This window comes from Clarias gariepinus, chromosome 7, assembly GCF_024256425.1.
Source record: "Clarias gariepinus isolate MV-2021 ecotype Netherlands chromosome 7, CGAR_prim_01v2, whole genome shotgun sequence".
Lineage (NCBI taxonomy): Eukaryota > Metazoa > Chordata > Actinopteri > Siluriformes > Clariidae > Clarias > Clarias gariepinus.
Genome location: NC_071106.1, coordinates 9,338,418 through 9,364,460, shown reverse-complemented (window position 1 = coordinate 9,364,460; position 26,043 = coordinate 9,338,418). Strand labels below are relative to the sequence as shown.

Here is a 26,043-nt window from a genome sequence, read left to right as displayed (position 1 = left end):
GTGAGTGTATTCCCACATTGTCTGTAGTGTGTGAGTGTATTCCCACATTGTCTGTAGTGTGTGAGTGTATTCCCACATTGTCTGTAGTGTGTGAGTGTATTCCTACATTGTCTGTAGTGTGTGAGTGTATTCCTACATTGTCTGTAGTGTGTGAGTGTATTCCCACATTGTCTGTAGTGTGTGAGTGTATTATCACATTGTCTGTAGTGTGTGAGTTCATTTTTACATTGTCTGTAGTGTGTGTGTGTATTCCCACATTGTCTGTAGTGTGTATGTGTATTCCCACAGTGTCTGTAGTGTGTGTGTATTCCTACATTGTCTGTAGTGTGTGAGTGTATTCCCACATTGTCTGTAGTGTGTGAGTGTATTATCACATTGTCTGTAGTGTGTGAGTGTATTCCCACATTGTCTGTAGTGTGTGAGTGTATTCTCACATTGTCTGTAGTGTGTGAGTGTATTCCTACATTGTCTGTAGTGTGTGAGTGTATTCCCACATTGTCTGTAGTGTGTGAGTGTATTATCACATTGTCTGTAGTGTGTGAGTGTATTCCCACATTGTCTGTAGTGTGTGAGTGTATTCCCACATTGTCTGTAGTGTGTGAGTGTATTCCCACATTGTCTGTAGTGTGTGAGTGTATTCCTACATTGTCTGTAGTGTGTGAGTGTATTCCTACATTGTCTGTAGTGTGTGAGTGTATTCCCACATTGTCTGTAGTGTGTGAGAGTATTCCCACATTGTCTGTAGTGTGTGTGTGTATTCCCACATTGTCTGTAGTGTGTGTGTGCATTCCCACATTGTCTGTAGTGTGTGAGTGTATTCCTACATTGTCTGTAGTGTGTGAGTGTATTCCCACATTGTCTGTAGTGTGTGAGTGTATTCCCACATTGTCTGTAGTGTGTGAGTGTATTATCACATTGTCTGTAGTGTGTGAGTGTATTCCTACATTGTCTGTAGTGTGTGAGTGTATTCCTACATTGTCTGTAGTGTGTGTGTGTATTCCTACATTGTCTGTAGTGTGTGTGTATTCCCACATTGTCTGTAGTGTGTGAGAGTATTCCCACATTGTCTGTAGTGTGTGTGTGTATTCCCACATTGTCTGTAGTGTGTGTGTGCATTCCCACATTGTCTGTAGTGTGTGAGTGTATTCCTACATTGTCTGTAGTGTGTGAGTGTATTCCCACATTGTCTGTAGTGTGTGAGTGTATTCCTACATTGTCTGTAGTGTGTGAGTGTATTCCTACATTGTCTGTAGTGTGTGTGTGTATTCCTACATTGTCTGTAGTGTGTGAGTGTATTCCCACATTGTCTGTAGTGTGTGAGTGTATTCCCACATTGTCTGTAGTGTGTGAGTGTATTATCACATTGTCTGTAGTGTGTGAGTGTATTCCCACATTGTCTGTAGTGTGTGAGTGTATTCTCACATTGTCTGTAGTGTGTGAGTGTATTCCTACATTGTGTGTAGTGTGTGTGTGTATTCCCACAGTGTCTGTAGTGTGTGTGTGTATTCCCACAGTGTCTGTAGTGTGTGAGTGTATTCCCACATTGTCTGTAGTGTGTGAGTGTATTCCCACATTGTCTGTAGTGTGTGTGTATTCCCACAGTGTCTGTAGTGTGTGAGTGTATTCCTACATTGTCTGTAGTGTGTGAGTGTATTCCTACATTGTCTGTAGTGTGTGAGTGTATTATCACATTGTCTGTAGTGTGTGAGTGTATTCCCACATTGTCTGTAGTGTGTGAGTGTATTCCCACATTGTCTGTAGTGTGTGTAGTGTATTCCCACATTGTCTGTAGTGTGTGAGTGTATTCCCACATTGTCTGTAGTGTGTGTGAGTGTATTCCCACATTGTCTGTAGTGTGTGAGTGTATTCCCACATTGTCTGTAGTGTGTGTGAGTGTATTCCCACATTGTCTGTAGTGTGTGTGTGTATTCCCACATTGTCTGTAGTGTGTGTGAGTGTATTCCCACATTGTCTGTAGTGTGTGAGTGTATTCCCACATTGTCTGTAGTGTGTGTGAGTGTATTCCCACATTGTCTGTAGTGTGTGAGTGTATTCCCACATTGTCTGTAGTGTGTGAGTGTATTCCCACATTGTCTGTAGTGTGTGTGAGTGTATTCCCACATTGTCTGTAGTGTGTGAGTGTATTCCCACATTGCCTGTAGTGTGTGTGTGTGTATTCCCACATTGTTCCCAAATTGCCTGTAGTGTGCCAGTGTGTGTGTGTGTGTGTGTGTGGGTGTGTGCTCTGTGATGGATTGTGTACCCTGTCCAGCATGTACCCCGCCTCGTGCCTTATGTCTCCTGGATAGACTCCAGCAACCCCCGCGAGGATAAGGCGGTATAGACGATGAGTGAGTGAGTGAGTGAGTGAGTAAAAGTAAGGGAAGTAGATAAAGTAAAATCTATATAAATTTTTTTTTAATGATTTGTTTGTATATTGGGTCAGAACTTACTCTTTCAATGCTATCTTTACATTGGAGGACCTGAAACCAAATTCTCAGAAATTATTCTGTCTGAATGTCTGTATGTCTGTCCAGCATCTTCCGGACGTTGGTGACAAGTTATCATTACCAGTAGTTCCTCAGGTTATCGGGGATCGTCATTCACGGACGTATTGCCTTCGTTAAAACATTTGCGCCGCTTATTAGTTCATCAGCGCCATCACGTCACTTCATATCTGCACTAACTGAGCTAAACTTTATGGACTCATCTATTTCCCATCCACTCATCCGTCTATCCGTCCGTCCCTCTGTCCATTTATTCATTTCTCAAACCCCCTCTAAAATATCTGTGTGTGTGTGTGTGTGTGTGTGTGTGTGTGTGTGTGTGTGTGTTTGTGTGAGATGTGATGTGATTTCTCTCTGGCTGAAGTGAAAGAGGCAGTAGCTGCAGGTAATGTCACGCCTGCCTGCAGGGTGGCGAGCTCCAGCCTCGCTCAAATTCGCCTTTCAGAGGACAAGCAAGAGCCGGCAGTCTCACACACACACACACACATACACACACACCGACACAATCAGTCTCCATCTCACACCCACGTAATTGCACTGACAGTTCCACACACAATCATATGCACAGCTTTACGCATATGCATTTGTGCTCTCTCTCTCTCTCTCTCACACACACACACACACACACACAAACACACACACACTCACACATGCACAGTTCTCCCAGCGTGTGCACAGTGAGGGGGTGGAAAGCTGTTTGCCCGCTGGGGCAGCAGAGTGAGGGCATGTTACCGGAGCGAATGGGGACAGCCGATGGGTTCTTTCATCAGGGAGAGATGGATAGAAAAACAAAAGGGAGAGATACTGGAGTTTCAGCACAATAAGTCGCTTTGGAGGACAAGAAACATCTAAAAACACGATGCACCATTCAAGCTGTGCAGGGGTAAAAACAAAACAACAGAAAGTAGTTTAGTGGTAGTCATTTAAGCAAAGAAGTAAAAAGTAATATGAATTATTTTACATCTTTTAGTGGTTTATGCAGCCGGAAATGTTTAAGAACGCACAACTGGTAATTTGCTTTTCAACTTTAGGAAATCATTCTGACTCAAATTTGATGACGGTAATATCGAATAAAAAAATCCAAAAACGTGAATTTTTTTTTCCTTTTAAGCAAATTCATCTTCTAGCGTCACCCTTCACATCTGGTCGTCCTAATTTTAATCCCAATTAACACATGACGCAAATAATCTAGTACAAAAATATCAGCACGGTACGACTTAGCACAACAAAGCTAGAGGGATAAAAAATAAGGTAGTCTTCAAGTCTATTAAAGTGCATACGTGAGATGTGTGTGAGTGAAGGAAGAGGAAAGAGAGAGAGAGAGAGAGAGAGAGAAAGCTGCACTTTCAAAATGGCGTTCCTCACCGTTTGCTTTAGGGTCTGTGCGTGTGTGTTTGCGTGTGTGTGAGTGTGTTCGGAGAGCCTGTGGTACAGCACGGCCTTTAGGCGGTTGCCACTTCACATTTCACACTGAAAGGAAAAAAAAAAAACAACAACAACAAAAAAAAGCAAACCTGCTGGCATCAGAACCTGGAAAACACACTCAGACACGCTGTAGACCGGCCTCCTGTCTCTGACCAGACGCTAACGAGTGAGCTCAGGTGGCGTCCCCAGTACAGAATCCACTTTGTTTATTAACCACAAAGTAAAAAAAAAAATACATTAATGTCCTGTATTCAATTTCATATTGTTTAAACTCCGCCCCTAGACGCTATAACAGAATCCCTGCTGTCCATCCTGTCCTGTCGACAGTCCTCTCCAGGTCTCTTATCGACGATCGTATCTTTTATAATTCGCGTCTCTACGGCGATGACCCGGCGATGACCTCGGAGGACGCCGGCGCCTGTCTCCGATGCCTGACTCTCGGCTCCGTCTCTCTCTGCCTTGCCTGGCATTTGGCACCAGACTCGATGCCCCGGGCGACTGCCAGAGCTGCAGATTTATGCCGCTTTGATAAATGTAGACCTCATAGCGCCATCTGCGATGCCAGCCGAGGGAGTGGGTGCGCTCTGAGACGAATCACCGACATGACGCCGACGTGTGCCATTACACGGGCAGGAAGGCATAAAAACGCGCAGGGCTCGCGCTTAACGTTCAAATACACATGTCCCTCGATATCCAAAATAAATATCTAAAAAAAAAAATAGCGTGCATGGTGGATATCACTAAATCCAATCAGTACTGTTTCTACTGTAGCATATGTTCCCGTGATGTTAGTAAAAGATTTACTGCACGGTACTGACCTACACCTGAGTACTACTACTAATTATTTGATCACCTTTTGTACAGTTAATTTACAAATGTCAAAATAAGAAGAGAAGCAATTCATAATTTACAACAATAAACTGTAAAAAAGCATGCTGATTTGTTCAACAATAAACTAAACATTGTATAAAGGAAACGTTCAGTGAGTGGAATGCCTGATCCGTGAAAATCCACGGATAACTTTTGCGAAGGAGATGTATCGATCTGTGGGAACTGTACACACAATCATTCACCAACACCACCTGGACATTACAGGAACTCGTCTGGGAGTTATTGTTACATCCCCCGTACAGTCCTGACCTCGCTCCAAGCCATTCCCACATGTTTGGGCAATTAAAGAAGTTCCTGGGAGGCCAGGCAATCCGATTATGGCTCTGATGTTGGGGAGAAATATCGACTCGGTACGTGAAATCACTGTCAAGTTGAGTTTTGAAACTTCGGAGGATCAGGGGGAAAATTTTATATTGATTCTTGATATTTATAAAATCATGATACTTATAGAATCACAATTTTAATCGAATCGCCACCGAGGTATCGTGATATTATTGTATCGACTGAGAGGTGACTGGTGATTCCCATTTCTATCCGACGTACTGAGAAAACTTTCTACCTTGATGGTGTCCAAGCACAAGTGAAACACTGGGATGAGTGCATTAGTGTTTCAGGGGATTATAGAGAGAAATAAAGAGAATTTTTACTCTCGTAACTGTTCTGTCATTCTGAACAAGCAAGATTCCCACTTTGACTTTTTGACCACAAGTTGGAAATTTGTTGCAGCATAACCGGAATAACACACGCCAGATATACACGATTAATCCACTTTACTCTGCTGTGTGCTAAACTTTTCTTTTCAACTAGATTCCATGGTATTAATTTGCTCGGGGATTTGTCGACCCTGAAGTGAAGTTGCTTATCTGAGTGTCATCAAGTACCAAATAGGCCTGCAAAGAATTAAATAGCTGACCAAATTAGCTGCCAATGAGTTTAGTTGTTGATTGTTTTGTTGGTTAACTCTGAATTCTCTGATGTGACGACATCATTACTTAGAGGAGTGAAGTGAACAAAAGCACGATGGGAAACTCTCACCACAAAAACCTCCAAAGTGTAGAAGTGTTCCACTCTTAACTCGGCAATAAACGGCCACTAACGCGAAGGAAAAAAAGACATTCACTGGTTACATTCTCCTCAACTGTGTGTCCTTTCCAACTCACCTGACTCTCACTACACACAGAGGCACTTGACCACGCCCTCTTCACTTTATATCAGTTTTATCAATGTGTCAAGTGCCATAATTACCATCTGCCACCTTTTACCTTCAAGTAACTGTTCTGGAAAAGTCTTGATATAATATTTCATTTATATTTTTGAATGAAACATTCATCCTCATTGTCTAAAGTTAAATAAAAAGCACTGAGTAACCGCGCAGTCTATAATCTGTACAGTTAATTATTTATTTAATTATATCACAATAGTTGTTGCAGCCTTACTATCAAATATAGCAAGTCAGGCTTGGAGTCTGTGAGCGGAGGGTGAGGAGATGAGATGAAATCCCGGCAGTATGTGAATCTGCCATGTAAATCAGGTACCATGTGATAAAGTACCAAATAAGTTACCAAGTACTGTAAATAGGGTACCATGTGACAAAGTAGTAAATAATGTACCATGTGACAAAGTAGTAAATAATGTACCACATAATAAAGTAGTAAATAAGGTACCACGTAATAAAGTAGTAAATAAGGTACCATGTAATAAAGTACCAAAAAGGATGCCATGTAAATAGGGTACCACATCATAAAGTAGTAAATAAGGTACCACGTAATAAAGTAGTAAATAAGGTACCACGTAATAAAGTGGTAAATAAGGTACCATGTAATAAAGTACCAAAAAGGATGCCATGTAAATAGGGTACCACATCATAAAGTAGTAAATAAGGTACCACATAATAAAGTAGTACATAAGGTACCATGTAATAAAGTACCAAAAAGGATGCCATGTTAATAAGGTACTACATAATAAAGTAGTACATAAGGTACCATGTAATAAAGTACCAAAAAGGGTGCCATGTAAATAGGGTACCACATCATAAAGTAGTAAATAAGGTACCACGTAATAAAGTAGTAAATAAGGTACCACGTAATGAAGTGGTAAATAAGGTACCATGTAATAAGGTACCAAAAAGGATGCCATGTAAATAAGGTACCACATAATAAAGTAGTATATAAGGTACCATGTAATAAAGTACCAAAAAGGATGCCATGTTAATAAGGTACCACATAATAAAGTAGTACATAAGGTACCATGTAATAAAGTAACAAAAAGGGTGCCATGTAAATAGGGTACCACATCATAAAGTAGTAAATAAGGTACCACGTAATAAAGTAGTAAATAAGGTACCATGTAATAAAGTCCCATGTAATACAGTAGTTAATTGTGTACCATGTAAATAAGGTACCATGTAATAAAGTACCATATAAGGTGCCATGTAAATAAGGTACCACGTCATAAAGTAGTAAATAAGGTACCATGTAATGAAGTAGTACTGTAAATAAGATATCATGTAATAAAGTTTCAAATAAAGTACAATGTAAATAGGGTCCCATGTAATAAAGTAGTAATAAAGTAGTAAACAAGGTACCATGTACTAAAGTAGTAAATAAGTACCATGTAATAAAGTACTATAAAAGATTCAATGTAATAAAGTACCATATAAGGTGCCATGTAAATAAGGTACCACATAATAAAGTAGTAAATAAGGTACCATGTAATAAAGTAGTAAATATAGTAATAAATAATACCAAATAAAATACCAAATGAAGTACTAGGTAAATAAGGTACCATGTAATAAAGTAGTACTGTACATGAGATATCATGTAATAAAGTTTCAAATAAAGTACAATGTAAATAGGGTACCATGCAATAAAGTAGTAAATAAGTACCATGTAATAAAGTACTATAAAAGATTTAATGTAATAAAGTACCATATAAGGTGCCATGTAAATAAGGTACCACGTAATAAAGTAGTAAATAAGGTACCACGTAATAAAGTAGTAAATAAGGTACCATGTAATAAAGTAGTAAATATAGTAATAAATAATACCAAATAAAATACCAAATGAAGTACTAGGTAAATAAGGTACCATGTAATAAAGTAGTACTGTAAATGAGATATCATGTAATAAAGTTTCAAATAAAGTACAATGTAAATAGGGTACCATGTAATAAAGTAGTAAATAAGGTACCATGTAAACAAGAACCAAATAAACAAAACAAACACTACACTGTACCATCAACCACAGCAGGAGGTGAGTTCCAGATGCACCAGGACCCCGGCACGTGTGATCAGACGTACCATTGATACCAACAGGAGGTGAATAGAACCTCTTTCCTTCTGTATTTTATCGATAAACCTCAGTCGCTGCACTAAACCGTTGATATGTGTTGCATTAGTATCCTCGTAAAAAAAACAATAAATAAAAAAATAATAAAACTCATGCCCTTTTGGAAACACAGGAGCGCTGCTATTCAAGTAATATTATTTACAAAGGTCAGGACCGGGGCTGACATTTCTGCACTCGTGTCACCTTGTGTAAAAGTGTGTGAGGCCATATGAAGTTGTATACAGAAATCTGTACAATAATTTTTAGCTGTAATTGTTTTTTTTTTTGTTTCTATTTTGATTTGTGATTGAAGCTGAACAAGTGTAAAGCTGCATGTGTGTGTGTGTGTGTGTGTGTGTGTGTGTGTGTATGGTGGATCCATAATTAATACGTGAAAATGTACAGAAGTCTGTTCGTACACATCGTACTAGCTACACAAGCTCTGTACATTCCTTTCGTCATGATGCATGATCATCTTCATACTGTGTGTGTGTGTGTGTGTGTATGATTCAGAATCACTTCATATAAAATCACAAAGGGGAAAGCTGAGCTCTGTCAGCGTCGGTGGTCAGACCTGCCTGTCTATATCAGACTACACCTCATAATAATGACACACACACACACACACACACACACACACTTCCTCAAGGCAGCCCCATAGCGTTCCACTGCTTACAGACAGATGTCTGAGCTGGAGCAGAACGGTTCAGCTCGATTGGAAAACATAGAGGGAGTGAGTTGGTGTGTTGCTGAAAAGATACCATAATACATCAATAATTCTCAGTCATATCAAGTGTAATAAAAAAGTCAAGCCAAAAGCAACATGTTCTGGCCAAAAACTTGGAATTGAGAGTTTTTTGATCAAGTGGTTTGTTGTTTTTTTTGTGTGTGTTTTTGTGTTTTCTGAAGCGAGACAATATAAATCTCATATCAAAGCATGATCCAGATCCCAATATAAAAAACACACAGTTTTAACATCGCTAACAATAAAATCCTAGCAGGGAAAATAAACCAAGATGTTTTTTTTAACCACAAAAACTATTGGCAGTTGATTTTTTTTTTTCCTTTTTTTCAAAGCAAAATGTATTAAAAATAAGTGGCTTCTCCATTTTCTTCGTCTTGTTTTCCATCAAGTTGTAAAAAAATTCATCATAGGAACGTTTAAGTGTTCCACCTAATGCAGAGAATTCAACACCTCAATGATAATTACATGCACAATTACATCCACAAACACCACGCCTTCTTCAGTAACACCCACAAACACCACGCCTTCTTCAGTAACACCCACAAACACCACGCCTTCTTCTGTAACACCCACAAACACCACGCCTTCTTCAGTAACACCCACAAACACCACGCCTTCTTCAGTAACACCCACAAACACCACGCCTTCTTCAGTAACACCCACAAACACCACGCCTTCTTCTGTAACACCCACAAACACCACGCCTTCTTCAGTTACACCCACAAACACCACGCCTTCTTCAGTAACACCCACAAACACCACGCCTTCTTCAGTAACACCCACAAACACCACGCCTTCTTCAGTAACATCCACAAACACCAAGCCTTCTTCTGTAACACCCACAAACACCAGTAACACCCACAAACACCACGCCTTCTTCAGTAACACCCACAAACACCACGCCTTCTTCAGTAACATCCACAAACACCACGCCTTCTTCAGTAACATCCACAAACATCACGCCTTCTTCTGTAACATCCACAAACACCACGCCTTCTTCTGTAACATCCACAAACACCACGCCTTCTTCTGTAACATCCACAAACACCACGCTTTCTTCAGTAACACCCACAACCACCACGCCTTCTTCAGTTACACCCACAAACACCACGCCTTCTTCAGTAACATCCACAAACACCACGCCTTCTTCAGTAACATCCACAAACACCACAACTTCTTCTGTAACACCCACAAACACCACGCCTTCTTCAGTAACACCCACAAACACCACGCCTTCTTCAGTAACATCCACAAACACCACGCCTTCTTCAGTAACACCCACAAACACCACGCCTTCTTCAGTAACATCCACAAACACCACGCCTTCTTCAGTAACACCCACAAACACCACGCCTTCTTCAGTAACACCCACAAACACCACGCCTTCTTCTGTAACACCCACAAACACCACGCCTTCTTCAGTAACACCCACAAACACCACGCCTTCTTCAGTAACACCCACAAACACCACGCCTTCTTCTGTAACATCCACAAACACCACGCCTTCTTCTGTAACATCCACAAACACCACGCCTTCTTCTGTAACATCCACAAACACCACGCCTTCTTCTGTAACATCCACAAACACCACGCTTTCTTCAGTAACACCCACAACCACCACGCCTTCTTCAGTTACACCCACAAACACCACGCCTTCTTCAGTAACATCCACAAACACCACGCCTTCTTCAGTAACATCCACAAACACCAAGCCTTCTTCTGTAACACCCACAAACACCACGCCTTCTTCAGTAACACCCACAAACACCACGCCTTCTTCAGTAACATCCACAAACACCACGCCTTCTTCAGTAACATCCACAAACACCACGCCTTCTTCAGTAACACCCACAAACACCACGCCTTCTTCAGTAACACCCACAAACACCACGCCTTCTTCAGTAACATCCACAAACACCACGCCTTCTTCAGTAACACCCACAAACACCACGCCTTCTTCAGTAACACGCACAAACACCACGCCTTCTTCAGTAACACCCACAAACACCACGCCTTCTTCAGTAACATCCACAAACACCACGCCTTCTTCAGTAACATCCACAAACATCACGCCTTCTTCAGTAACACCCACAAACACCACGGCTTCTTCTGTAACACCCACAAACACCAGTAACACCCACAAACACCACGCCTTCTTCAGTAACACCCACAAACACCACGCCTTCTTCAGTAACATCCACAAACACCACGCCTTCTTCAGTAACACCCACAAACACCACGCCTTCTTCAGTAACATCCACAAACACCACGCCTTCTTCTGTAACACCCACAAACACCTCGCCTTCTTCAGTAACACTCACAAACACCTCGCCTTCTTCAGTAACATCCACAAACACCACGCCTTCTTCAGTAACACCCACAAACACCACGCCTTCTTCAGTAACATCCACAAACACCACGCCTTCTTCAGTAACACCCACAAACACCACGCCTTCTTCAGTAACACCCACAAACACCACGCCTTCTTTATCTACAGCCACAAAAAAACTTCTTAAATAACACCACAAAGACTATGCCTTCTTTACTAACACCCACAATGACAACACATTATTCATCAACGCCCAGAAAGACCACACCTTCTACACACAAAGACCACACCTTAACAAATTAACTCGGACAAAGAACATGCCTTCTTCAACCACAAAGTCCATGCTTTTTCATCAACACCCACAAAGACCACACCTTCTTCACTAACGGACACAAACACCACACCTTCTTCATTCCAGGAAAACTGGTTGCAGGACACCATACACACATTAACACACTAATTTACAAAGTAGTGCAACCAATCCACATCAACAGCAACCAGAACCATGTGACTGTATAAGAAAAAGGCCATTTTGTCACCTTGATGTTGTTGCAGACAATCACCCGGAATGTCTCATAAGCACATAATTAATTATTTAATACAAATCAAAATGCAACACAAAACTATTAACTGTTAACAAGGCTCCAAATGATGATAACCCCTCCTGCATTTCATTAATTAAAAAAAGAGATACCATTTTCCTTTTCCTTTTTTTTTTTTTTTTTTTTGTCTCCACGCACAGACAGCAGAATAAGTCTTACAGAGGACGAATCTGAACGTCCAATCTGATAGAAAGCGATACCGGAATTCTGCTCACTGGAACTGGAACATTACATATAAAAAACATGAACTTGTCACTCGCCGTGAGAAATAATTTAGACGTAATGTAGTCTTTGAATCATGATATCATTGAGGTAATTATTGCGATATGAAAGTTTAATATCGGCACATGACTGGTACGAGCAGGCGTTTCGGCTGGAAATGAGATGTTAGGGCCGTTTCTGCTGAGAGTTCAGTCTTCCAGAATGTTTTATCTATAAATACACTGCTGTGGGAGAGGATTTTTAGAATAAAATTATTAAATTAAAGGGGCGATCAGTAAACCTGTGGACCAGTTGGGGTACCAATATCACATGAGATTACTGTAATGCGTGTGAACGTTCAGGTCGAATGTAGTTCGTTATTGATTGATGTGACAGACTGAATTGGCCACGCCCATCAGAAGCTGTGATTTATTCATTATTTAATGCACATTAAAAGAACCTTTATAATAATAAAATAGTTCAGGATTATTGTAATATTATGAGGGGAACCGCAAACACTAAATTTCTTCGAGTAAAGATTTTTATAAATAACATTGAAATTAATAAAAAATACCAAAAAAAACAAAACTTTAGCCCTATTTGTTGATTATCCGAACGATTAACGCAACAGCAGTAACGTCCTCGCTCTTAAAGAAAACACGGATTACGCTCCAAAACGAAGGAATCTCATAAGCATATTCAAGCGAGGGAGAGGGAAAAAAATAAAAGTGGCGTTCGTTAACCAAAAAAAAAAAATTGCTTATCTAAGGAGAAAATTTCCATCCTTTTGCTTTTGTTCCACACCGTTCAGCAGTTCGTTTCTCTCTTTTCCCTCGTTCTTTCTGTCCTCTATACGTGAACTCAACCTGCTATTGATCAGGCCTCATTTACATCCGCGAAAAAAAAATGAAAAGAGGTGAAACTTGCACTGTGAGAGAACGTCGGCGATGATTTATTCATTTTCAAATCAGAATCGAGGAGAGAAAGGTAGATGAGAGGAGAATCTTCTGAGAGAGGGAGAGACTGCAGGCGAGTAAGACAGGCCTCTTTTTCTCTCTCTCTCTCTCTCTCTCTCTCTCATTCCCTCGTCCTCTATTTCTCTGCACCCCGAGGCCGGTGATGTGCAAGTCCCTCTAATTAACAAGGTGAATCATACTGCCGCTCTCTAATTAGCCGACATGACAATCTAATGGAAACATGCGGGCAGAGCTGGCACACTCGGAGCCGCTCCACAAAAGCCTTGCTTCCTTTCTTTCTTTCGCTGTACATTCTTCCTCCTCCTCCTCCTCCTCCTCCTCTCCTTCTCTCCTGGCAGATGACACTCCCTCAGGACGGTGTCACAGACCGAAGTTTAAAACCCATGGGGAGTGGGTCAGGGCTGAACGGAGACTGACTCTCATTCATCCCTTCATCCTACGGTGAACACTGTAATTGAAATGTGTCTCTTCCTTTCCGGTCTCTACTCCACCTGTCTCCCTGCCATGAGCGAAACTCTTTGCACCCTACTCCCCTGGTGCCGGTGTCCAAATGAATGCTGCTACTGCTGCACACAAAAGGAAAGCGCTCCTACAGGCTCAGACACACACACACACACACATATGGGTCTTACGCTACAGAGATTCTTTGCCATCTTGCTCGAAGGCACAAATCTCCTTTTTGTTGTTCTTCCCTTTCATTATGGTGCTTTGTATTATTTGAAAACACACATGAACTCCAAAGGTACTTTTTGAAAGGCTTGATACCTTTTATTTGTTTTTTGTTTTTTTTTTCTTCTCCTTCTTCTTCTTTCTCTTCCTTGTTCATGACTCCAGGATAAATCAGGAAGAAACTACAAACAACAAAGTAGCCACACCAAAAAACCCAGGGACCCATATCGTGTTTATATTAAAGGAATAGTTCAGGCAGAAATGAAATTTCAACCGGTTTTCCGCCAACTCACAAAACACACTCGATGAATTGAGGTGTCTTTACTTTTGCACTGGGGTAAGCACTAAAGAAGAAAGAACATTTTAGAGGGGTTATAGCTCATAGCTGTGATACTTATGGTAAAGGTTGTGGAGTAAAGTAGCAGCGGGACTGTGATTTATTTATATCACTGAGATTAAATAACAATCACGTACAATCAAAGTTATTATACTTATCATTGAGTTATTCTTTCCCAATTTTCTCCCCTATTTTGTCGTATCATGTCCCACCCGTCATTAGGCCACTCCCCCATCAAGGCTACTACTTCCAGTCAGACAGGGGAGTAGACTATCACGTGTTTTCTCCGAGCCTCCGAATCTTTTCGAGCTGCTCACTCATGCACCCTTGGGAGCGGTGTAACACACTCGGAAGACAGCGTTATCCGTGTCTTCTCATAGTTTAGAGCCGCAATTGATGTGAGAGCACAGAGTGCCTCCATTCCTTCCCCCCCTGAGGGATCTCGACCAATCAGCTCTCTCCAGGCCCCCGGCTGCGGGAGCCTACAGCATCACCCAGGAATCCAACTCGCAATCGCCGGATGATAGCTGGGTGAGCACCTCTTGGAAGTATCATTTGCGCACGTGGTCTCTTAAATTGGATGAATTTTCACTGTTAATAACAAAAAAGCAGCTTATAAATAATGGCAGCGGGAATCTGATTGCAACATGCTAAGGAAGAAACCGATGGAAGACAAAACTATCATCACAGGCTTGGTATTGGATCGGACGCTCTATAGTACTTTGGTCAGGTAGCCGTCTGGGTATTTCTGGGCAAAGGAAAGAGTTAGATTTGTACTAAATACTAGAGATGGAAAACACCAAAAAGGACCCAATTCGATATTTTCACAATACCTAGGTACCGATTCAAATTGTATTCCAATTTTGTATCACGATTTTATTAATTTCCTGACTATAACATTTTTCAAAAAAAAATTTACTATTCTGAACAAAAATAGAAAATTTTTAGCAAATAGATTCTCTCCTGCCACTCATGTTGCTGTAATGCCTGCCAATATGTGAATAGTTTATAGAGTTTGCCACCTGCAGGATCATAGAGGAATTGCAACATTCTACCCCCTCAAATGCAAACATCGTTTAATCCTAAGTTTAGACATTAGCTCTTCAATAACTGTCTTACTGCAATAAGCACTTTTGATTGTTGAACCTTTTTTCCTGATAATGTCCTAGTATTGGATCTTGAGAATCCCAGAAAACTATAAGCTAATGGTTGACTATTGACCTATTTTTCTCGGATGTTTTCGTCCATTCCATGCTCTTCCATTTATTCTCATGATCGTAGTGATGAACCCATGTCTTGTCACCAGACATAATTGTTTTTAAGAAACCTTCATCTTTTGTACAACACAAGAAACCAAAACAACCATTGAAAACCATGACACGAAGGGGTTAACCATGACAATATCAGAGTACTCACAAATGGCATGTCAAATTTTCCCTCTGGTGACACACTTGGAATTTACGATTTGGAAATTACCCAAAAAACACAAAAGTCCTACTCTACAACTTGGAATAGTGTCCCTCATTCTGAGTTCAGAAAGTGACATCAAATCAACACAGCTGCTTCCTAAAATTAACAGCAAACATGGCAGCACTTCTTAGCTTTAGATGAATACAGTAAATATAACAGTGTTCACTTGTTAAATCTGTAACGTTGCTGACTCTTAAATTTGTCTCTATGTTTTAAGAAGGAAAACGGACTTAAAGTACTTAGGGTCAACGGTCCAGAGCAACAGAGAGCGTGGGTTGGAACAGGAGGAGAAAAGTGTCACATGTCTTATATAATAAAATTCTATCAGCGAGAATGAAAAGAAAAGGGTTTAAGACAGTGGTGAGACCAGCTCTACAACTTAGAGACAGTGGCACTGAAGAAAAGACATGAGAAAAGACAGCTGGAGATGTTGAGGTTTTCTTTGGGAGTGACAAGGATGGACAGAATCAAGAACAAGTCCATCAGAGGGACAACTTATGTTAGATGTTTTGGAGATGAAGTCAGAGAGGAGATGTTCAGAGGAGAGATTGTGAATATATCGGTGAAAGGATGCTGAGGTTGGAACTGCCAGGCAGGAAGTCTAGAGAAAGACAAAAGAGGAGATTTATGGATGCAGTGTGAGAGGACATGAAGATAGTTGTTGTGAGAGAAGAGGAAGCAGAGGATAGGGTTGGATGGAGGCAGATGATTTGGAAAGGGAACAGCCGAAAGACAAACAAGAATTTTTCAGATGGAAAATATAGATCACTCATCACAGGCAGGTGGCTGGACTGTTGCTAACAGAAGATGAACATGGTGACGTCAAAAATGACTCAATTCCAAGCTGCGACTTCTGACTTCCGAAAGACATCCAACAAAGCACAGGATTTTTAATCTTTTTTGTTCGTTTATCAAGTTCAAGCTCCTAGTCTAGTTTTATATGTCTGATTTGATTTCATTTTGGACCTGCTTGCTTATTAATTCATTGAACCCTGCATTCAAAACCTGTCAGAGTCTGACACCATGAAACCTGGACCAGGAACTTTATCTATATTGTGATAAAAATCCTGAACCACACCAAAATATAACTACAAGTCCCTCACTGGACTAACCAGAAGGTTGTGAGTTCAGATTCTGAGCCATGCCAAGAAGACCAGCAGCACTCTGGCATTTGAACTAGCAACATTTAAAAATAACCTTATAACATCTTTGGCATCATCGCCATTATGGCAGAAAGATTTACTTTTCTCTGACTCTTCTGCCAATTTGTGATCAGTTACCATATCCAGCCAGGCTGTGTTGTGTGTGTGTGTGTGTGTGTGTGTGTGTCATGTGTGTTCTATTTGTGTATGTGCATCATTATCTAATTGGAATCATACCAGGTTGTGCAAAAAAAAAAAAAAAAAAGGAAATTGTGGTTCAAGACATTTCATGCAATTCTGCCGAGCAAACGAGGCAAAAAGAAGAGGAAGAGAAACTCAAATCGCCTGAGGTGGAAAAATATTTAAGGAAAATTATTCTAACAAAAAGTCGAGAGATTCCCAGTGGACACTTAGAGTGTGGAAGCACTCAGAGCGAAAAAGTGGAGCATCGCTACAAGGACATGGAGATGCCCTGAGGGGGAGAAAGAGACACGAAACGAGAGAGAGAGAAAGAGAGAGAGAGAGAGATAGAGAGAGAGAGAGAGAGAGAGGGTTATATATAAATATGAGTAAATTATCAGCAATGTTAAGTTAGATTCAGATCCCTGATGAGGACTAACCACAGAACCATAGAATCTAATCACACAACATCCACCATGTTGTAGTTTAAAGAAGATCCATGAAACTGAGCTGCAGAGTTTAAAAACTATTTATTTCACAATCTGATCGGTCTTAAAGGTGTTGATTAATTTTCTAAACCAGCAGCTCTAACAATAGTTCCATATTATCATTTTTTGATAAGGACATTTTGTAATTTCTCTTTAATATTAGATTGTGTATACAGTATATGTTTATTGTATTCCTATTTTTGTCTAATTAACTTCAAAAGAAAAAGAAACAAAAAAAGAGGCAGATGAGGAGATGACAGGATCAACAGAAATCTCCTCATCTTCCAAACGATGGGGATTATACGATCATAATTATAATTCTGACCTGAATAATCTGAGGCATTCCGGGAGTGATGATAACAGACAGCGACATCACTGGGACGTTTATCTATAGGCATCAATCCCCATTACAGGTCTTCTAACAATCCTTAAAAACGTAGAAGCATGGGTGAGAGTAGGTCTGTACGGTCGGCAGTACCGAGGAGAGAGCAGCTGCCTGCCAAAACCTACATTCAAAATTCTTAAACTACACTTTGTTCACTTAATACTTTCTTCTAAGTCGTTCTGAATTATTTTATTTATATGTAAGGCAAACCACAAAGCCAACTAGTTTCTTATCACAAGGCTGAATCCCAAATCCCAAATCCCAAATCCCTTACCCCTGACCAAGTGCACTACTTGGTGTGTGGAACAAGCCACTATATACCCTAGTGCACTTGCTTTCCATTTAACGCTATTTGTGATTTAACCCGGGAACCCGAGGGTTAGCGGCGCTGATATTCTACAGCGGAATAAGTAGAAATATAAAGAGAAACTTACAAGATTTACAGGAATGTCCATCACCTCCATGGTTTGTTCTCCTCATTTTTGGCTACATAGTACAGATAAGAATTTAAAACTACTTTCAACACATTAATTACACTAACCGTCGGTTGCCAGCTCTGCCAGTCGCGGATAGTTAGTTCCGCCAGATGTGGAAGGATGTTTTGGTGGGGCAAAATAAATAATTGGTTTAATAAAGGAACAAATCTTAATCTATTGATAATAAATGGTGTTTGTGAAGCTGTTGTATAAAAGTAATATTATACTCGAGGTCGTGCTGTTGTGCATGGCCAAATGCCAATGGCATCAAAGCAATGCTGATAATGATTACAACAGCACTGCACTGGTACTGTGCTGATATTCAGCACAACAGCACAACCTTCGAGTGTGATATCGCTAAAATAAAATGCATTTTACAAAGAGGTTAGCATTGACAAATAAAACAGAAATAAAACATTTTATGGGAAGATAGATCCACTTCATATCAGGCTACAGTATATCACATCACCAGCTCGTCATTGATTATTTTTCAATTACGGAATATCCTCAAGTGTTTTATTCCTTTCTTAATAACAATAAAATGTTTAGAGTTGAGTTTTTTAGAGGAACCTGCTTGAAAAGGCTACTTTCAATTTACTTAAAGGTTACAGTTTATAATTTCTGAACTCCCTAAAACTGTTTCTTTTTCCACTTGGGTCGAAAAATGACATCATTTGTCCGAGCTCTAACGTCTCACATCTGGCGTCTGTTGCACGCGGTGTTACCCTCCTGTTTTAAAGGCCGTCCAATCAGAACGCAGCACCGTGACAGCTCTTTGACTTATCAGACATGCGTTACTCCAAACCGAGGTCTAGATCTCGTCCTACTTCGTTAACGTTTCACGATGACATGCTGATACTCTGGAGGCAAAGTCTATTAGTGAACTCTGTCGCTGTCAGTAACACACACTCAGGAGCCTGACACACACTCGCATATACGCGCACACACATGCTTTGCGAGCGTTCCTCTGCACTGTGTTCTGTTCGCTCTGTACCTGGAGGTGTGTGTGTGTGTGTGTGTGTGTGTATGTGTGTGCGCGCTGGGTTACAAAGGCAGCCAGTGACCCAGGTGTTCAGGACGGAGGCGACTCTCTTCCCCTCTCGTCCCGTAGCCTCCAGACCGGGCCACTCATGATGAATCTGTGGCCTGAGAGAGTCTGCGCGTCCTGACACGATGATATATCTGCCCGGGCATACCATGGCTCTCGTTCTGACCATCCCTCACTCGCCGTCGCTCTTTTCTCCTCCACTCTGTCACTCGTCCCCTCTCCCTCACCCTTCACCCCACCGCTGACCAACCCCACAGACACTCCCGACCATCCCTCAACCCTTTACACCTTCCTCTGTATCTGATAACAGAATGTTATGATCAGGATGGGGGGGGTGCTCTCTCGGCTGAACACACACACACACACACACACACGCACACCCTGCGTCGTTTTTTCGGCCATTGATTTTCACTGTGGGCGTTTTAAAAATAGTCCCTCTGACCGTTGGGCCTAGCCATAGATAGAGGAACAAGGCTCTCTCTCTCTCTCTCACACACACACACACACACACACACCATGCAGTGCAAACAGTGTGTGTTATTGGTTTGGAGACACAGAAAGAAGAATTGAATGTTGTTGAAGGGCAGAAAGAGACGAATGGGAACGAGATCAGCCCTCGCATCATTGCAAGGTCCATTGCAAACACACACACACACACCTCATTCGTACTAAACACCCAAATTCCTTTCCCCTTTCACCTCAGAAAATACTTTCACACCTCACTTTTCCTGACACCTAGTTACTTCCTGACAAACATCGTTCTGCATTATTCGTAGCGACCCGGGCTATGTTACGTCGCCTCGTTTTCGCCGTTGCTCGGTGTCTCTCTGAACACACTCCTCACTCCCCCACCCCCCACCCCGGTACACCCCTCCTCAAGCGGCGAGGCGAGCGGCCGGTGTGCTCATTAATCCGGATGAAAATTTGTGCAGATGTGCAAAGCAGGCGACAACAGGCTCTGCCGCGGCACAAACAGTGGCTCTGTCCCCTGCAGCCAATCAGGTGATGAAAACCAGAGAGAGCTTAACGAGAAACGAGCGCCATTACACTCGGTGAGAGAGAGAGAGAGACCGCGAAGGAAGCGGCTTGTGCTCGCTAAGAACATTGAATAAAAACGCAATTTCAGCAAGACCTTTTTAAAATTCAGACTGAAATCAGCATGAGTGTGTTTGGAGCAGTGGGAGGTGTGTGTGTGTGTGTGTGTGTGTGCACATGTTTAATTGGGGAACATGTAGATAATGGCTATGGCTAAGCATGTAGACAAGTGTGTGTGTGTGTGTGTGTGTGGATAATTGAGCCAAATGTAGAAAACGTCTATGGCTAAGCATGTCGACAAGTGTGTGTGTGTGTGTGTGTGTGTGTGTGGTTAATTGAGCCACATGCAGAAGTATCTATGGCTAAACATGCAGACAAATAAATGTGTGTGGTTAATTTAGTCACATGCAGAAGATGGCAAAGCTAATAGATGTATGTGTGTGTGTGTGTGTGTGTGTATTTAGTAAACCAAGTGTCTTCAGCTTAACCCTCTATAATGTTATGGCATATACACAAAGGATAGTGCGTTATGTACAACCAGAGGAGGATAGTAACGAGTTACATTTACTTTTTCTTTTTTTTCTTTAATGTACTATGAGTAGTTTTACCGCATCATACTTTTTACTTTTACTTTTCTAACCATTTATTTGAGACTTTAGATATTCTTTGTTTTTGCCAGAGAAATTGGTTTCACCAATTCATCAATCTTAGACCATTTCATGTTTCCAAGTTAACATAAACAATTAAAAAACTGTGATTCAATTCTGAATCTAAAACTGACTTGTCGTTGTTTCGTAGTGTGGTATGAAGCGCTACACCACGAGATGTAATAATTTTTATAAGAGCCTTAACGCAGAGCTTTAGAGACGCTAAATTTGGCCCTGACACCTTACTGGTGCTACCTAAATGTTCGCACGAAGTGCAGAGGTATCAGCACCATTAAATAAACACGCCGCCAGATGTGTGATTGCATTTAAGGCAACCGCATGTCTACGTGGCCGCGCCTCTACCTGTTCAGAACACCGTAGCGGGCCGGTTCTGAGCAGTGCAGAGTATTTATGCACGGTTCTGCTCCTCGTGAGACCCGTGCCGTTACAGTCGATTTGATTAATTATTCAACACTATGTTATAACACCTGTCGCACTTTAATCTGGGATCCACTAAATATCAGAATTTCAGTCCAAGAAACTGTCTTTACCTGTTAGTTAGTGCCTGTTTACGTCTTCATGAGAAACCCTTTGTTACCCGTAAGCCCTGATTTATTATGCACTCATATTTCACTAAGTATGGTGGGTGTTCGGGACATTCGATTGTGCAGAATAATCTCTATATAATCCCCCGCTACACTAATGCACTTATCCCAGTGTTTCATTTATGCATGGATACCATCAATTCAAAAAGATTTCTCAGTACACCGCAGACATAATCGCACTGCCTGATTCCTGTCTAAAACGCTGGCCTCCCAGGAACTCCTTTAATGGCCCAAACATCAGGAAAAGACTTGGAGCGAGGTCAGGACTGTACAGAAGATGTGACAATAACTTCTGGACGAGTTCCTGTAATGTGCAAGTGATGTTGGTGAATCAATGTGTGTACAGTTTGTGTAGAGTTTTAAGGCTTTATTCACAGGAAGGAAACTTCCAGTCCAGGTTTGACTTGAACAACAAACAATGTGACCAATTACAAATAAAAAGGTGAATATGTAATTTTATGTGTTCATTTAAAAAAAAAAAAAAAAAAGTGCCCTGGCTGATCCACAGTGCATGAGAGGACAGATCCGCTGGGAGCAGAACAATATATGTATATTTTAATTGGCCATATGAAGCATAAAACACAACAGGAAAAAAAGACTGAAAGCAGAAAATCTATGCGTCAGCATTTCTCCCAGGAACATACAGTATATGCACATATAATCAGGCAGCAGCGTAACCGATGCCGGAGTCTCTTTGTGGTGTAAATGGGATCATCAAACTGGTAAGTGGAAAAAGACTCGAACTGCACCTTCAAACAACGGCCTGATTTAAGTCTTTTTTTTTTAAAAAAGTAGGGGAAAAAAACTCTGCAATTAATAAGCTCGGCACAGCGAGGAGAGGTGGGAGAAATAGACCAATCGGTGAACATCAATCAGCGGAAATAATACTTCTAACTTTTTTCCAAAGAGTCAGACTTTAAATGGCATTACATATGTAGCGCTGCATGAAAAATTAATCCGGCGAAGCCTTGAAATGTCAGGGGTAATGATCAGCAGTGCGCTCACCTCTTTTGCCTTCTGCTTCAAACGAGCCTGCTCTGGGTCCTCCTGCCTCGAGCGACTCTGAGAGAGAGAGTGTGAGAGAGAGAGTGAGAGAGAACAGAGAAAGGTTAACATCTGTGGTGGATATTCGCTCCTCTATAGAGGTGTGCACTAAAATAGAGCTGAAATGGGCCACAGACGAGACGTCAAGGACAGTGTGTGTGTGTGTGTGTGTGTGCGTGTGTGTGTCCTACACCGCCGGCGTTGCCCTCCGACCCGCTCTGATTATGCCCGTAACTACACAGTGGAGGGCTGATTCTAATCAAAAGATGATATTAAGAAATCCGCAGCACACGAACATTCACACACACACACACACACACACATACACCTGGCTCCTTTTGTTCAGAGTGATGTCCCTATAACCAGCGTGTTGAAAAATGAACACTGCCAGAGTGTGTATGCGATGTGACATGAGGAATAAGGCAGTATTATTATGTGTCTGGTGGAAAAACACACACACACACACACACACACACAAATCACACATACTCACAGCTTCAGAACTACAATATCCCAGTCAAAACACACTTCCTAACCCATTGCATTATGTAAACAACTCTCTAAAACACACATGCAGGCTAGACCACCTCTCTGTTAAATTCTCAAATCAGTTTGGTTTGACATTTATTATTATTAATAAATTCTCTGTAACAGTTAGAATGAATGTGCTCCTTCTAATGTAACGACTAAAACAGGGACTTGTATTCAGTCCTGGTATAATAAGAGAAATATAACACTTTTACAAGCTGTTACAGTAAAACAGTCAATAACATAAAAATTTTTTTTAATCCATTTGAAACCACTCTTATTAGAGATTCCAACTTAACTGTTTTATAATCAGAATTAAACTTTGTTGATGTGGAAAATGGCAGAAAAAAGATTAAACAGATTAAACGTTAAACAATAAGATGTTTTTTTTTTAACTATGAGGTGGCCAGATTTGAAATAATTTTTATCATATTCATATAAAAAAAAATCTCCTTACTGTGTAATAGGATTACAAATAGTCCCCAATTTATGAACAAACTCCGTTCCAGGAGCACGTTCATAAATCAAGTTTGTTTGTAAGTCCGACAAAGTGAGTCATATATGAACCAGTGAGAAACAGTTGCAGATGATGACAGATGATCAGGCCGGTGATTTGTGTACTAGTGATGCTGAATACTGAGTGGTTGGAATAGACAGAATGGAGAAAGAGGTTGCTTCTGACGTTGTAACATAAACAACCAATTTAAGTGTATCTTTGGACACTTTTTAGCCTTTCGCAATTAAATAATTGTTCCAATTTCTTTCATTCAATCTACATCATTTTACATGAAGAAATATCAGGTGGGTCAAGACCTTTGTACAATACTGTAGATCTTACAGTACAATACCATAAGACCTTTGTACTGTAGAACCCAGGTCGAAAGTTATATATACAGGTAGAAAGCACTTATTGCTCCTGAAATTTTTGTTATATTTTTTTGTCCAACAGTGGACATTCCTAAACATGTGCAAAAAAATAGTTTTATCCCAACAAGATAATCAAAAGTTTACTCTCCTTTTGTTTGAATCGAAAATTCCTTTAAATCAGGCCGGGTCGGGTTAGACGGTTCCCACAGAGGTGTCTACATTATGCATTTTTATTCTGAGCAGGTATTATTCCCATAATGAGTGGAATATTATGGTCCATATAAATGCACCTAATGATTTCTTTCTAACAGCATTTTTTAGCTTATAGCACTTTTATAGGATGGCATTTTGCCGATATGAAGAATGTTACGTTCCAGAACATTATTGTGTAGTGGTTGTCTTGTCTGTTGCCCTTTTTGTTTTTTTTTTGTTTCCTAGTGGCTCCGTTCAGTGCTTGCTGCTTCTGATTGGCTGCTCTACATCTCAGGGCTGCAACCAATCCAGTCAGTCCACGCTTCTGATTGGCTGCATCACATCCCAGTGCTTCGACCAATCCCCATCCTCCAGCTGTCTTTTTAAGAAGCCATTTCAGAAAGTAAAGGCAGTCTTGAGACTCACTTTGTGCTGGCTATGCTGTTTGTTTCCCCAGCCAATAGAAATGTTTGCGGTTGAGAGACTGGTTTAGGGAAGTAAGCCACGTGGTATACATTTCAACATGTAGGTAACCAGCTGTCTAGAGATACACTAGGTAAGAGGGTGTGTGCCAACCCATGTATCCCTTTTGATTTAGATAGTGTAGTTAGTTAGGATGTTATTGCTTACCTGATTATTTATCTTTTTATTTCTTTTCCTTTTTAATTTTTAGAGGAGACTAGATGGGGGGGTGTATTGTGATTAGTTAGACTGGGTTTTTTTTTCTTCTTGGTTTATTTTCAGCAGCACCCATTGCTAGTCTCTCAATTAGTGCCTTCCTTTAAACCACTGGTTTAATTTGTAAATATTCCACTTAATATCACCTCTTACGTAAATAAACACCCATTTGCTAATAAAGTATTGAGTGTGTCATCACTTTGGTTCCAACCCGTGCTGGGAATTCAACTAGCCAATGTCTATCAACTGTAAATGTGCGACCCATATACCCCTAGACATCGTAACATTTTTGGGGGCTCATCCGGGGTCGTAAAGGTCCCAATGTTTTTTTTTGTTGGTGGACATTGGTATTGTTCTTAGCACGCTTGGTAAAGTGATTTCATTTGTAGTGGACGTTGTCTATTGCTTGAGACGAATTAGTTCTGTATGTTGGCTTTGAATCAGGCATGGCATCATTCAATTTGGACTCGTTTATTCAAAACCCATCCCTTGGGGAATTTAATAAGTGTCGCAAAGATGATTTAATTCAAATTGCTGAACATTTTCAGGTTCTAGTGAGCAAGCAAAATCTTAAAAGAGAAATCCGGCAAGTTATTTATGATCGGTTGGTCGAGTTGGGGATTTTTGCTGTGGAGAGTGTAACTCCAGAAGAACTGAATCCTCTCGGTGTGCCTGAAAGGCCGTGCGATCCTGATTGGACAGGGCAGAGTAGTGATGTAGCTGAGGGTGAGACGGAGGTTGAACCCAAGGTTGTGTTACCGCCCTTTGATCCCATATCACCTGCCTCGACTGGTTCAATGGAAGATGGCAGACTTAAGTTACGTCTGGCCAAATTACAGTATGAGGCTCAGGAAAAAGCACGTGCCCACCAAGCTGAGTTGGAGCTGCGATTTAAGATTCGACAACTAGAGATAGAGGCTGATAAGCAGGTCAAGCTGCGACAGCTAGACATCGAGGCTGCTAAAGCCGCACACCTGGTCTCTCCTGTCCCCGATACAGGTACATCCACAACTGCTTCGGTGAATGCACCAGCTGCCCTGCCCCACTCGTACCATACTGACATAAGTAAGTATATTTCACTTGTTCCAAATTTTCGTGAAGATGAAGTTGACTCATACTTTCAAGTATTTGAACGTATTGCGTTGACCCTCCATTGGCCACCTGAAATATGGACCCTGCTATTGCAGTGTAAGCTGTGTGGGAAAGCCCTGGAAATTTTTCACGCACTTTCAGTTGAGGAAAGCTTAGA

The 26,043-nt window shown here is 41.0% G+C and overlaps 1 protein-coding gene across 1 annotated transcript in view; it reads right to left on the bottom strand.

The window, feature by feature from the left end:
• LOC128527721 (transcription initiation factor TFIID subunit 4-like) overlaps positions 1–26,043 on the bottom strand; it is a 115,304-nt gene that overhangs the window by 44,759 nt on the left and 44,502 nt on the right. The window contains exon 11 of the mRNA XM_053500240.1: positions 22,491–22,547. Coding sequence (XP_053356215.1) covers positions 22,491–22,547 — 57 coding nt within the window. The remainder of the gene's footprint in view (positions 1–22,490; positions 22,548–26,043) is intronic.